We start from the raw sequence: 12,414 nt of genomic DNA, 5'->3' as shown, positions 1-12,414 counted from the left end.
TCGCTGGGTGGTTATTGTGAAACAGATTGACAACAGGCTCTGAAATGTTCTCAGTATCTGGTTAGTAAATCTGTAAGATCTTGTATCTGCCTCAGTTCTGTGACTCTTACTTGGAAGACAGAGAGCTCTTATTCCATACTCAGTTTTCCTCTCACAGCTGTGGGTTATGTCCCCACATGTCACATGAAGTGTTAGGTCATCAACCAAACACAGCCTGCGAACAGCAGCTGCCAGGAGGAAGTTCATGTTGGGTCTGTGTATTCTTTTTTTTTTTTTTTTACACTCCTCACACCACCCCAAATGATAATTTGGATTTGTTCAAGTTGATGTAACCCCCATAAAGCCAGGAAAATATTATTTTCCTTTAAAAGCTTTTTTTTTTCTCTGTGCTTCTGCTTATTGATATGAAAGGTTAGGGTTGAGGCATGCTGCAAGGGCAATAAAAGAAGTCTTGTACTACAACTCTTGCAGGATTACAGGTTTCAGTACTATATTCACAGCACCTTTTGTAGTTGTTGATAGAGAAATTGTTTCAAATCCTACTAAAGCATCCTGTCTACAATAATAGAACTCCAGTAGTTACAAGGGATTCTGAGCGTTTTTCAATAAGTTATTAAAACAAAGAAAACGTCAATTGTGAACTGCCTGAAGAATGCTGTTGTGTTGATTGTCCATCTGCCCGAAGGTCTAGAAAGATTGTAGCCTCCTCTGAGCTTCTAAAGCTGTGCAAGGTCACATATCCAATGCAAGAACAAATTTTTATCAAGAATAGTAGTAACACTCTCTACTCTTAAGATCAAAAGAATTTCACAATCAGATTCTGTGTAAGCAGTAGATTTAAACTCTCACTTCAGATTGTAGGGTCATGAAATGAGACTTGTCATGTGTTATTGACTTCAATGAAATCAGGTGAAGATATGCTTCTTTATTTACTTTATTATTTCACTCATCTGAAAGTACAATATTTCAAAATTGACCTTGAAAACGTTGTGCTATATGTGTGTCAGTGGTTATTGCTTTGCCTGTTCTTTTCTGCTTCCAAAATAAATTTGTGGCTGTAGCCTGCATGGTCTACCAGTGAAGTTACACATCATTAGGGCTCAGCAGATCATCACTGATAAACATTTAATTAGAATTTTTCCAAATATTTTTGGTAGTTTGATGGTTGATAAAAAAGAGTATCCATTTCTCTCTTAGCTTTATTTTTAAAAAAGAAAAAAAAAAGTAAATACAGCTATCTTCTCTTTGTGCACTGGCAGTCTTTTTTCTGATGACATTCAGGAGCACTGGGCTTTGAGGACACATCCTGATGATTCAAACTTAGATCAGAAAAATCCTTTGGCAATTCTGTTAATCCATTTGCTGTTTTCCAGAATAATCAAACTGGAAATTTCCACTGCTGACTTTGTAGGTCGCTCTGTTTACCATGTAGATGTACATGAAACTTTGAAGGTCTAGGCCACACACATACATGTTGATTGGATTGTGGTCTTATTTATCACAGTCACTGTAGTTTCAGGAAATAATGATTTAACTGGATCAAATAGTTTTTGGAATGATTTGAAACTGGATACAGCACATACTTCAGTAACATGTAGAAACTACTGTAGTCATTGTGTTTAAACAGTACATTTACAGCAGTAGACTGGAGCCTGTGCTGGAAATCACTGCATTTCAAGTGTGGATCCAGTAGTTAATAGGAATTCAGTCTGGACTGTATAAAAAGCCTGGTCCTCTGCAGCTCAGTGGAGTTACCAGAGTTAGCTATAAGAGCACCAGTACCTTAAAGTTCAGTCATTAGTTGGTGACTCCCTGCCAGAAAGGGTTACCAAAACAACAGCACACAGACAAATATATAAATGAACACTTCTTGTGTATGAGGACACCACTGGCAATGATGGATTTTCGCTTTACTTTTTAAGGAGGGAAAAGTGGTTACAACTACTCTGCTAGACTGCCCTTTAATAACATATATTAATATAGTATCTGTTTAATAGCATCCATTACACGTATGTTGACTTTATTACCTAAAATATAACTGCTTCCAAACTGGTTAACTCATAGGCTTTCAGCTTCTCTAGATAATTTTGCCTCACTGGAATAGTATGTGGTTAATTGTACGCTTCACAAGGATATTTTCAAGTGCTTTATCCCAAAGTGCATGAAAGCAGCTTAAATAGAAACATAAGCTCTGCAGATAAAGTGGCAGCATAAATGAGAATTGCATCAGTGTGTGTCTGCAGTGTGTCAACTACATGATTTAATAAAAACAACATATTGTAGCTGTGACTGTCTCTGAGAAAACAACTGATCACTCTCAAACCTAGAAGATGGATAAGGCTGGAAACTAAATGTTCAAGTGAACTACCAGAAGCACTTACAGACACAAAGTATTCTGAATTGACTTACTGGGTGAAATGTTCTTTTTCTCTAGAATTTTCTAGAATATTAGAGTAAATGTAGTAAAAATAACACCACAGTTAAGCTATTACTTTAATGTAAGGACAGAGCAATATAGTTGTTAAACGCAAGTCAAATGAGATTGTTAATAAAGTTACCAGTCAAAAGTATATTTTAGTTAAATCACCAGCTTGTCTTTACAATACTTTAGCAGGGACTATCCTTTGGTATAGGTATAAGGTATTATCTATCTGTATATAATCCTACTAAAAAATATAAAGTCAAGTGAATCTATAAATAGGAGCTAGTTAAAATTATGTTGGAGCCAAATTAGCTGATTTGTTTAGCACATTGTCAGAAAACTTTTGGGTGGATTTTTGTGTTGGTTTTTTTGTTGATTTTTTTTTTTTTAAACTAGACCTTTACTTCTTAGTCTGAAACTTTAAGTTTTGTCTCATGGTCCTTAAAAGAACACTCTACTAGACAGAAAATTAACTTTTTTTTCAGAGATATATAATTTGAAAATTATGCTTCTTAGCACAAATGACAAGACACTTGCATTCTGGAAGCTTGAAATCATTTATGCTCGGTAACTTTCTGTATGTGCTTTGCTTATAGTTTAACAGATGCATAAACATAGCATTAAATTAAGGAAGAGTGTCTTGGATGTTTCTAGGGTAATACTAAAAAAGAAAAGTAGAAATAAGGAAAAACAAGATAATTGTCAAAACAATTTTCAAGACCTTTTCAGCTTTTTTAGAGGTCTCTCTTTAGAGAAAATGCTAGCCAGAGCTGCAGTTCCACTGCTAGGCAAAGAGAGTACATTATTTTTCTCATGAGCACTAGTTCTTTGAGTTCTGAGAGAAAAGTATTCAGTGCTCGCATGCTTGTGTTGATGTCCCCTTCTTCCCAGAGGTGGTCGGTGTCAGGCTCTAGAGCACCCCCCTGTCCTCAGCTGAGACACTGGACCCATAAGCTTTACCCCTTGCTGTGGTTTGATGTTTGAATAAATCAGGGTGCAAGGGGGATCATTTTTAACAAGTGTCACTTTGGAAAAGTCCTACATAAGCCAGCTGTTTTAAATAGATTGAACATGCAAAGGAACAGACTGTAAGTCTGTGGTGTCCCACCCTCTTCACACAACATCAGAAATATAGGAGAGATCATATGGAAGATCTTATGAAACTTGTTGGCATGTTAAAGCCTCGGGGTACGTGTTCCCAAATTGTAAAGATTCAGTAACAAAATAAGAGTAAAATAGGTAAAACATGGTACCCAACAACATTCTTCAATGTTTATGCACCCATGATTCTTAAAAAGTAAAAAAAACTTACCCTATATAAGTGATGAATGGGATGTTATAATTATCTGACAGCAATTTTTATTATGACAGAAAATGTTACTTTAAAGCTTTTCAAGATCTAAACCCCTTTCATTCTAAAACTAAACGACGAGATCTGTGTTTTCATATTTTATTCTCTCTCATGGTATCTATAGCATTTGTATCAGTCCCTGTGACAAAGCGTGCACAAAGTTTCTGGTCTTTTTCCCGTGGGAGAGTAATCCTGTCTAATTTTAAACCCCTACCCAGCTAGCTGGAACACTGCAAAGCCAATAATTACACTGGAATCTCCACATCCCAAACAGAAAGAGATCCAAGTGGATAGACACATGTATGTGTATTTTCTTCCAAGGAATGCTACTAACCACTTCAGAAGTGAACTCCTGGGCTCACCCTCCACTTATTGTGTGTTTCTGTGATCAGAGAAACCTGGGTTCCAGTCCTGCTCCCTCTGCCAGGAGGAACTGGGCTCCCTGCAGGAAGAGGGAGTGCTCCATGGCTCATTGCAGCAGTCCTGCTACCCATGATGATATGAGGCTGATATTAATGCCCTGTAAAGCAATTCCTATTTAACTTTGCTTTCCTAGTTGGACAGGTTACTGACATGGGCTTTAAGTAGATATTAATTAAAAAGAAATTACAATGAAGAAAAAGTGTTCTGCAGGTTTAACAGTGAATTTTACAGGTACAAATCTGTAAAATTTTTTATAGAGCTTTTACAGGTCTGTCCATTTTGCAGACACTGAGTTTGGTAGTCTGTGTATATCCTTTCTGAGCCATTGCCCAGGATCAATATATTTGATTCCTGATTTCAAAGTGCTCTTTAACACTAGGGGGAAATTTTTTGAGTAGTTGCTATTTTTGCATTTAAAAACCCAACAGATTATAGCTACTGTTTACCCCTATGAAGAAAGTGTATGTGTACTCTTAGTACTGACTCAGTAAAAGTAGATTTTTGTAATGACATTCTTTCATTTCTTATTGACACTTGTGCCATATTACCAATGTTGACTCTCTCCTTAAGCGTCATTGAGTTGCAGTTGGACACCATTTCTCCCCTTCCTGAAGATCTTCCTGCTTTTTTGAGTTTCCGAGTGCCCATCACCACCCCTTCAGTCCTGCTGGTTTAAGCTACTGTTGTATTTGCTCCCTAATGTGCTCCAGTCAATGGTGTTTCACTGCTTTAAATAATAGCTTTTTTTAATAACCTAGCTGAAATAAGTCAAGAAGTGATGATGCAGGCTGTTGCCTTAGCAGAGCTGGTAGTTCAGTAAACAGCAGGAAATTTGCACAAGTGGCAGGTAGTGCAGCTGAGTCAAGAGGTCTGTTTGATTGCATCCTTGGTCTTCACTGGCACTTGGCACAACTGCTCCATCATCTCTGCAGACTTAAGCCCGTGTCCTGATACAAATTATACTGGGTTAAAATTTTTAAAGCTCAGAGGCTTAACTTTGTTTTGAGGTTATTACAGATGTGGTGTGTAGACTTACAGGTTCAGTTTCCATATAAAAATAATTTCACAATTTGGAACTATTGGAGCTGTGAAGTTTCAAGGGTTTGTGTGATGCATGTGGGTTTTTTGTTTTCTTTTAAATTGACTTTAGTTTACTTTGTATATTTTAATGCATCATGTGCCTGTAGCTTGAGAACATGTGAGAATGTGTTCTGTACCTCAGATAATCTTTTGGACATCTTGTATGGACGTACTTGCAGCTGCTAAAGAAAATTTTCTTACTTGTCTAAAAGCTGTATGCTTTAGAGGATGAGCTCAGGTTACAGGGATAGGAGTTCCTTAAGAGAAATATAATTAGATTAGAAATAGTTAAATTGTGAAGCAGTCTTGCACCTTTTTGCATAAAATACAGTATACTTGCATGCTGTCTGCGTTGTCGAGCGCTGCTCCAGGTAACAGTGTAAAGCAGTTGTAGTAGCTGTGCATTGAAGTCAAGAGGAATTTTGTATTTGTGTGTGTATCTTCAATCTGCCATAATGTACATAAATAAGTAAAGTCATTGTGAGTTCTAACAATAAATCTTGGCATTGATAATGTGAACTTGCTACTGCATAGTTCTGATGAAATAAAAACTACTGGTTTTTAAAATATTTGCTTATTATAGATTTTAAGTCTATAGGAAAGTGTTGTACTCTAGTCTAGCCTCCTTCATAACATCAGCAGAATTTTGTATTGCACCATATTCACATCCTGTGGTTGAGCCCAAATGTATTTCTAGAAAGACATCACTTTTGCTGTTTAAAACTTTAAGCAATAGAGAATTCCACCATGTCTTGTAGCAAGTTATTGATTTATCGCTGTAAAAATGTTTTGTATTTTTATTCTGACTTCTAAACACTGCTTACAAACGTAGATTTGGGTTTTTTTACCAGCCATATTTAAAAACAAACAAACAAAAACCAGAACAGCTGTACTGGCTTAAAAGTTTTCCGATATATGTGCTTGATTTAATCGGTTCTTAAGCTTTTGGATAAGGCTAGAAAGATTGCATGGAAATCTTTCTCAATTCAGTGCTTGTGTGTCATACTACAGGGAGCTCACTCTTCAGACTTCTAGGAATCATTACTGTAGACTAATCATTCTTGCCTTTAAAGATACAAAACCAACCAAACAAAAAGATGTACTGGAAAAAAAATCCATTTTCAAATATACCGAAAAAGATAATTACAAAGTATATAATGTAATTCTGTGTTATTTAACAGGGAAATTTTCACTAAAAACTGGAGGGAATTTTTTTTTAAACAAATACTTAAAGCAGCTGCAAAGAAAATCCTTTTTAAGTAAAACTTAAAGGAGTAGTTGCCTTCAACAATCTGATGGTGCTTTTCTGCATTTGTGTAGTAGTTAAAGAAGCATGTTCTTGCAATGTGAGTGATTTCGTTCAGTTTCTGCCTAAAGGAATTTGAGCCTTCCTAGCTTCCAAGTGTTTCCCCACGTTAACAATGTTATTTTTAGATTATTGCCCTTTAATCCATACTATTGAAGCAGTTTGTGTGACATAATGAAATATCAAATGAGCCAAAGAGAGAATAAGAAAGTGGTTCAGGAATTGAGAGGTCATGGATCAGATTTTCCTTCCTCTGATTCAGCTACCAGGCTTACTTGATATATAAGTAGTTCTAATGTATTTGTTAAATATATACTAAAAAAGATGGTGTAATTGTCTTTATTGGAATTTTCTTTTTGTAAGAACAAAACTTTGTATAAACTTCCAATAGTCTAAATTGGTTGTAAGATGCAATTTTTGGAAAAGGCAATTTAATTATTCTAGTCAGTATCAAAAGGTCTGTATATTCTTGCAGGGAGCTTTAGCTTCCGACTAAAAGGAGTTCACATCCCAAAACTGCACTTTAATGTATGCCAGGCCTACACTGTATATCATAGTTTTCATAAGCAGTTGTATTTTCATTATTCATGGCATAGTGACCTTCCTACTTTATGTAAAAATGAATTTCTGGAAGCTAGTATAGTAGCTTGTAGTTTCTTTTTTTTTTAATATATTTTTTTACAGTTCCTAATTGTCTGTGGTATGTTTATACTTTTGAATTGTCAGTAGTATGCTGTCCTGGTTTTGGCTGGGATATAACTATTTTTCTTCTTAGCAGCTAGAATAGTGCTGTGTTTTGGTTTCAATGTGGGATTTAGTATGAGAAGAATGTTGATAATATACTGATGTTTTTAGTTGTTGCTGAGAAAATCAAGGATGTTCCAATTTCCCAGGTTTTGCTAATCTGCAGGTGCAGAAGAAACTGGTGGGGAATAGTAAAATTAGCAGACCCAAGTTGGCAGATGTTATGGGTATGCCAGTGGGATATTCCATATCATATAACATCATGTTTAGTATATAAATGAGAGTCGACCAGAATACACTCTCTCTCTTCTGGGATTGTGGCTTCTGTTTTGGAATTTTCTCTCCTCTGAGATAGCTATCCAGGAACAGGCTGGGCATTGCTTGGCGGGTGGTGAGCAGTTGCACTGTGCATCACTCATTGGTATGTTCTGTTATTATTATTATCATTATTATTGTCATTATTTCAAGTTTTATTTTATTTGGATTATTAAATTGTTTTTATCTCAATCTACGAATCTCCTTACCTTTAGGACTCCAATTCTCTCCCCTATTCGCTGCCAGCCAAGCTAAACTACAACTTATGTGAACATTAATGGTTCGTTCAGAGCCTTTTCTGAAAAAAAAAAAAAAAAAAACAAAAAACAAACAAACAAAAAACCCAAAAAGCTCATGGTACAAGTGCAGTAATAGGTGCTGTATTTGTGTGTTTAAATTATAATGTAGGTTTTCTCTTATGTTTGAAAACAGTACTCTATATCTGTCTTTTTAGGTAAAGAACAATCTTCAGGAGAGATGAACATGCACCCTGTCTCAGCAGCTCCACTCTCTGTGTTTAGTAAGGAATCAAACTCCTCAAAACATAGTGATCACCACCACCATCATCACCATGAGCACAAGAAAAAGAAGAAGAAACACAAGCATAAGCATAAGCATAAACATAAACATGATAGTAAAGAAAAGGAAAAAGATCCCTTTGCTTTCTCTAACAGTCCAGCCAGTGCACGATCAATCCGTTCCCCATCACTTTCAGACTGATATCGATGGCTTTTCTGGAGTTCAACTTGCAATATTCTCTGAATACTTAGAAGGATGTATGTAACTATAGCTTCTCTCTTTTTTATGGTAATAAGAATATGTGAATTGCCATAGCAATTCAGAAGCTCTGCCACTGTCCCCGTTTGAAGCCTTCTATTTGCATATGTGGTTGTTGAAATAATCTGATTCAAAAAAAAATGTTTTATGGTTCTGAGTCATTTTGTATTTCACTGTTCTCCACACCTCCCACTCTTTTTTTCCATTTTAAACAAAGAAAACAGCCCTTTATGTAAGGGCCCCATGTCCACTGGCATCCTCTGCACATCATGCTGACCATGTGTACTGCCAGAATCAATTATGTTTTAATCCTTTGAAGAATGTTATGAGGCAGAGTATGTTTTAAGCAGAAGCCAATTGCCAGACCTTTGGTGAAGTGCTGTTTCCAGAGTAGTATTGTATAACCAAGTGTAGACCTCCTGAGAAGACAGGGATTTTCTGTAGTCTTCAACCGAGCTGTTTCTTGCTTTAACCATTGCAATGTAATGTCAGAATTTTAAGAACCATATACAGAACATTTGCCTTTTTCAGATACTAAAACTCTTAAAAACTTCCAAGCTGCTTTTAAGCTGCAGGTATTTATTATGGACAGCACCCTTTGAATATAATGACATTCTGCAATTATGTTTTTGGAATTTTAGCAAAATGCTTAATGCATGTTTTGTCCTGTAATCAGGCTTTTAAAAATCCAATAAAGTTTGCAAATTATTTTGACAGAGGCAGAATTTTTTCTTCAAGTTTGACATTGGAATATGCTTTTGAAAAATGGCTTTGCTAAAATAAAAAAAAAAAAAAAAATTGAGAGGCTTAAAAACTAAAATATAGAAAAATATGTTTCCTCCTGCTGAGGGCTGTTCTTTTGGAAACATTCTATACGATCAGCTTATGACTCCACAGGAGAAATACATCAGTAGATTAAGCTAGGTCTGGGACTTCAAATGATGGATACTTTTAAATTTCTTTAGCTGTGTTTTATGCAGTGTACTGTTTACACGCAGCAAATATTTTATTTAAAAACTTAAGTTTTTAGAAGTTTTGATAATAGAGATAAATAATCTCTGCCACTTTTTATGTGTTTTCTTTATTTGTATGTAGAGGCAGGGGTTTTATTTCCATGCACTGGTTGACTTCTGTTCCCAGAGCTCACTTCACATTTGCCTGTCTGGAAAATGGTTGTATTTGGGTTAAATATTTTTTTAAAAAATTTTTCCCAAATTCCTGCAAGAGACTAATTCTCCTTGTTCCCAGAGCTCACTTCACATTTGCCTGTCTAGAAAATGGTTGTATTTGGGTTAGATATTTTTTTAAAAATTTTTTCCCAAATTCCTGCAAGAGACTGATTCTCCTTAGGGTGAAGAGAGAGTTCAACAGGGACCCAAGATTTTTTTAAGCCATATTCTGTTTCATGAAAGTTAATAAATAATTTTATATTATGTACCTGCTGTTGAATCCTGTAGTTTTTGTAATGACAAATTATCTGTAGAATGGAAAGATTATTATAGACTCGGATATTTTGTAATACACATACACTTATTTTGTTATTCAAACACCATGTCTCTTTAATACTGCGTGGGTAGTTGTGCTAATTGTTGTACTCAGAGCACATGTTAAGATATGTTTGGGCTGGATGTGGACGCGATGGACCTGGGCAGCATCGCAGCCTTTCCCCATCTGCTACTGTGCCAGCAGGTCTTCACATTCGGTGAAGCCCACCTTGGCGTGATTTGTTTCCTCTCTAGCAACAACTGCAAGTTCTTACAGCTGAGATGAGCTGAAGGTGCACAGCAACCGGAAAACACCTAAGTGTGGGTAGAATGAAATACTGATCATGTTTTGGGTAGACCAACCATGTGCGCAGCTCAGCTGACCACCCCTTTTGAGCCAGCAAGCACCGAGGTCAGCATCATGAACCATGAATCACTGGGAGAGGCTGGGAGGCTATAGTAATAGCTCGATGGAAATATTTTTAGGTGTTTATCCCTTGGCTAAGGAGTGAGGTAACAGTGCCAAAGGTGTTTGTGGGAGACCTAGGCTAATAAGCAATGAAAGCTGACATTGTCTGGGAGAGCAAAGGCAGATGCATTTATGTTTTAAAAATGAGGTCATGGATAATTTAGGCTGGTGTAGTTTCTGCTTTTGGAGACGTGGGTTTAGTGGATTTACACTCTTACACTGAGGGAAAATGTATTGTTCAGTGATACAGGCACAGAACTGAGGCAGAGCTGTGACATGGTAATTCTACCATTGTGAATTTGGCTGTATGACTTTAAGCGAACTCTTGAATATATGCTAAGGAAATACAGTAAAGGCACTGATAACAGAAAACTGGGGGGGAAAAGAAATCTGAAAAGACTTTAGCAGTGCAGTTTCTTAGGTTACATCGTGGTCCTGGTTCAGAATGCCCACTAATGTGTTTGATGGAATACAAAGTAAGGTCGAGGTCTGCAGGGACAGGCACAGTGCTTCCAGACTGGTGGTGTGCTCAGAAGTCAGAACAGTTAGGCAGATTGCACAGGTGATCCAAAAGCAGCAAGCTAAAATTCAGTAGGAATGAATGTGAAGTATACTGAACCTGAGGGAAGAGTATGAAAACAAGCTATTCCCCCATCTTTCAAGGTGCAGTCTGGAAGAAAAGCATCTGTTTGCACAGAGGTGAACAACTCGATGCAAATGCAAAAAGCAAAACTCACTTAAGGATTAGCAGGAATTTTTTATGTTAGATGTGAAAGTAATTATTCGATCAAGTGCCAATGATTTTGGGCAATACATTTTAATAAATAGGTGGGCAAATTCCCCCAAATGGAAACAACAAACACCATAGCATGGAAGGAAAAAAATAAGGGGAACTGGGTATTCCTGGTCTAGAATAAAAGAAGTCTAAGGAGGGAACTCTGCCTTCCAATACCTAAAAGATCGCTACAACAAAAATGTTTATCAGTTGTTCTTTATATTTCCTGAGAGGAGGAGGGGATTAGCTTTATTTGCAGGAAAAGATATTTTTTGTTTAATATTAAGATGGAAAACACTCTAGCAGGCACTTAATGATGATGTGAAAGCTCTTTTCTTGTAGGTTTTGCAGGGGATGTTTGTGGGATGCTTCGCCCTGCCACGCTGCGAGGACCTCGCTGCTTTAGTTCGTTTTCATGGTTTCTTTGATCCTCCATTTTTGTTGGTGAAGTTACTGCGGTGGCTCCCTGGATGTGCAGGGCATTTGTGGGAGCCTAAGGAAACAGAGCTCCTTGTCTGCCAAAGATCTTACTGACTGCAGTTTAGCTTGGGTGTTTCTGCTACTGAAAAATCGGTGACTGTTTCAAAGTTATAACCTGACATCAATTCAAGGTAAAACTTTGTATTTGGATGGTGGATTAAGCTCTTCATCCTCACCGCCTTCAAACCTCATAGGCTGGCTGTTACCTGTGCACTTGATTTTGTTCTGGATTCTGATTTATAATGCACTCTCCTTGAAACAAAAGGAGAAATACTTGATTTAGGTGGGTTAGTATCCAAATACTGGAAGAATACATGTTTACCTATATAAATTAGAATGCAGAAGCTGTTGAAAATGCACAAAGAGGTCAAAGTCTGGAGAATTTATTTTGACATCTCCGTGTTTAATAACATGAATTTCTTTATTTTGTTCATTTAAAACATTATAATACACATAAGTGTAGGGCAAATATGTAATATTAAGAGACTTATATGCATTTTTAATGCAGACTTCATTTATCCTGGGTTTTTTTTTTCTTTATTTCTCAGCATAATTATAGAATAAAATGTCCACAAAGTAACTGCTGCATCTCTTAGATTTGTAGACATGATCAAGTATCTAATTAGGATATAGCTTCTTTCCTTAGGTGTCCAAGTCAGCACGTGTTTCAGCTTTGATCAGGTCACTGCCAGGGCCTGTCAGTCTGTCCTGGTTCTGTGGAGGAAGGACAGCATGATGCAAATTAACCTCGAGTTCCTGGGTGAGCTGGTGCCGTCTTTCAATCATAA

General features: G+C 36.7%; 1 protein-coding gene across 2 annotated transcripts in view; it reads left to right on the top strand.

Annotated features, from left to right (window-relative positions):
* The window catches only part of TAF2 (TATA-box binding protein associated factor 2), a 59,426-nt gene extending 50,312 nt beyond the window's left edge, over positions 1–9,114 (top strand). For both annotated transcript variants that reach the window (XM_029086943.1, XM_029086942.1), the window contains one exon: positions 8,096–9,114. In XM_029086943.1, coding sequence (XP_028942776.1) covers positions 8,096–8,361 — 266 coding nt within the window. In that variant the 3' untranslated portion in view covers positions 8,362–9,114. The remainder of the gene's footprint in view (positions 1–8,095) is intronic.
* Positions 9,115–12,414: the final 3,300 nt, after the last annotated feature.

This window comes from Antrostomus carolinensis, unplaced genomic scaffold, assembly GCF_000700745.2.
Source record: "Antrostomus carolinensis isolate BGI_N321 unplaced genomic scaffold, ASM70074v2 scaffold10079, whole genome shotgun sequence".
Classification (NCBI taxonomy): Eukaryota; Metazoa; Chordata; class Aves; order Caprimulgiformes; family Caprimulgidae; genus Antrostomus; species Antrostomus carolinensis.
This window is presented reverse-complemented; position numbering and strand designations above follow the sequence as displayed.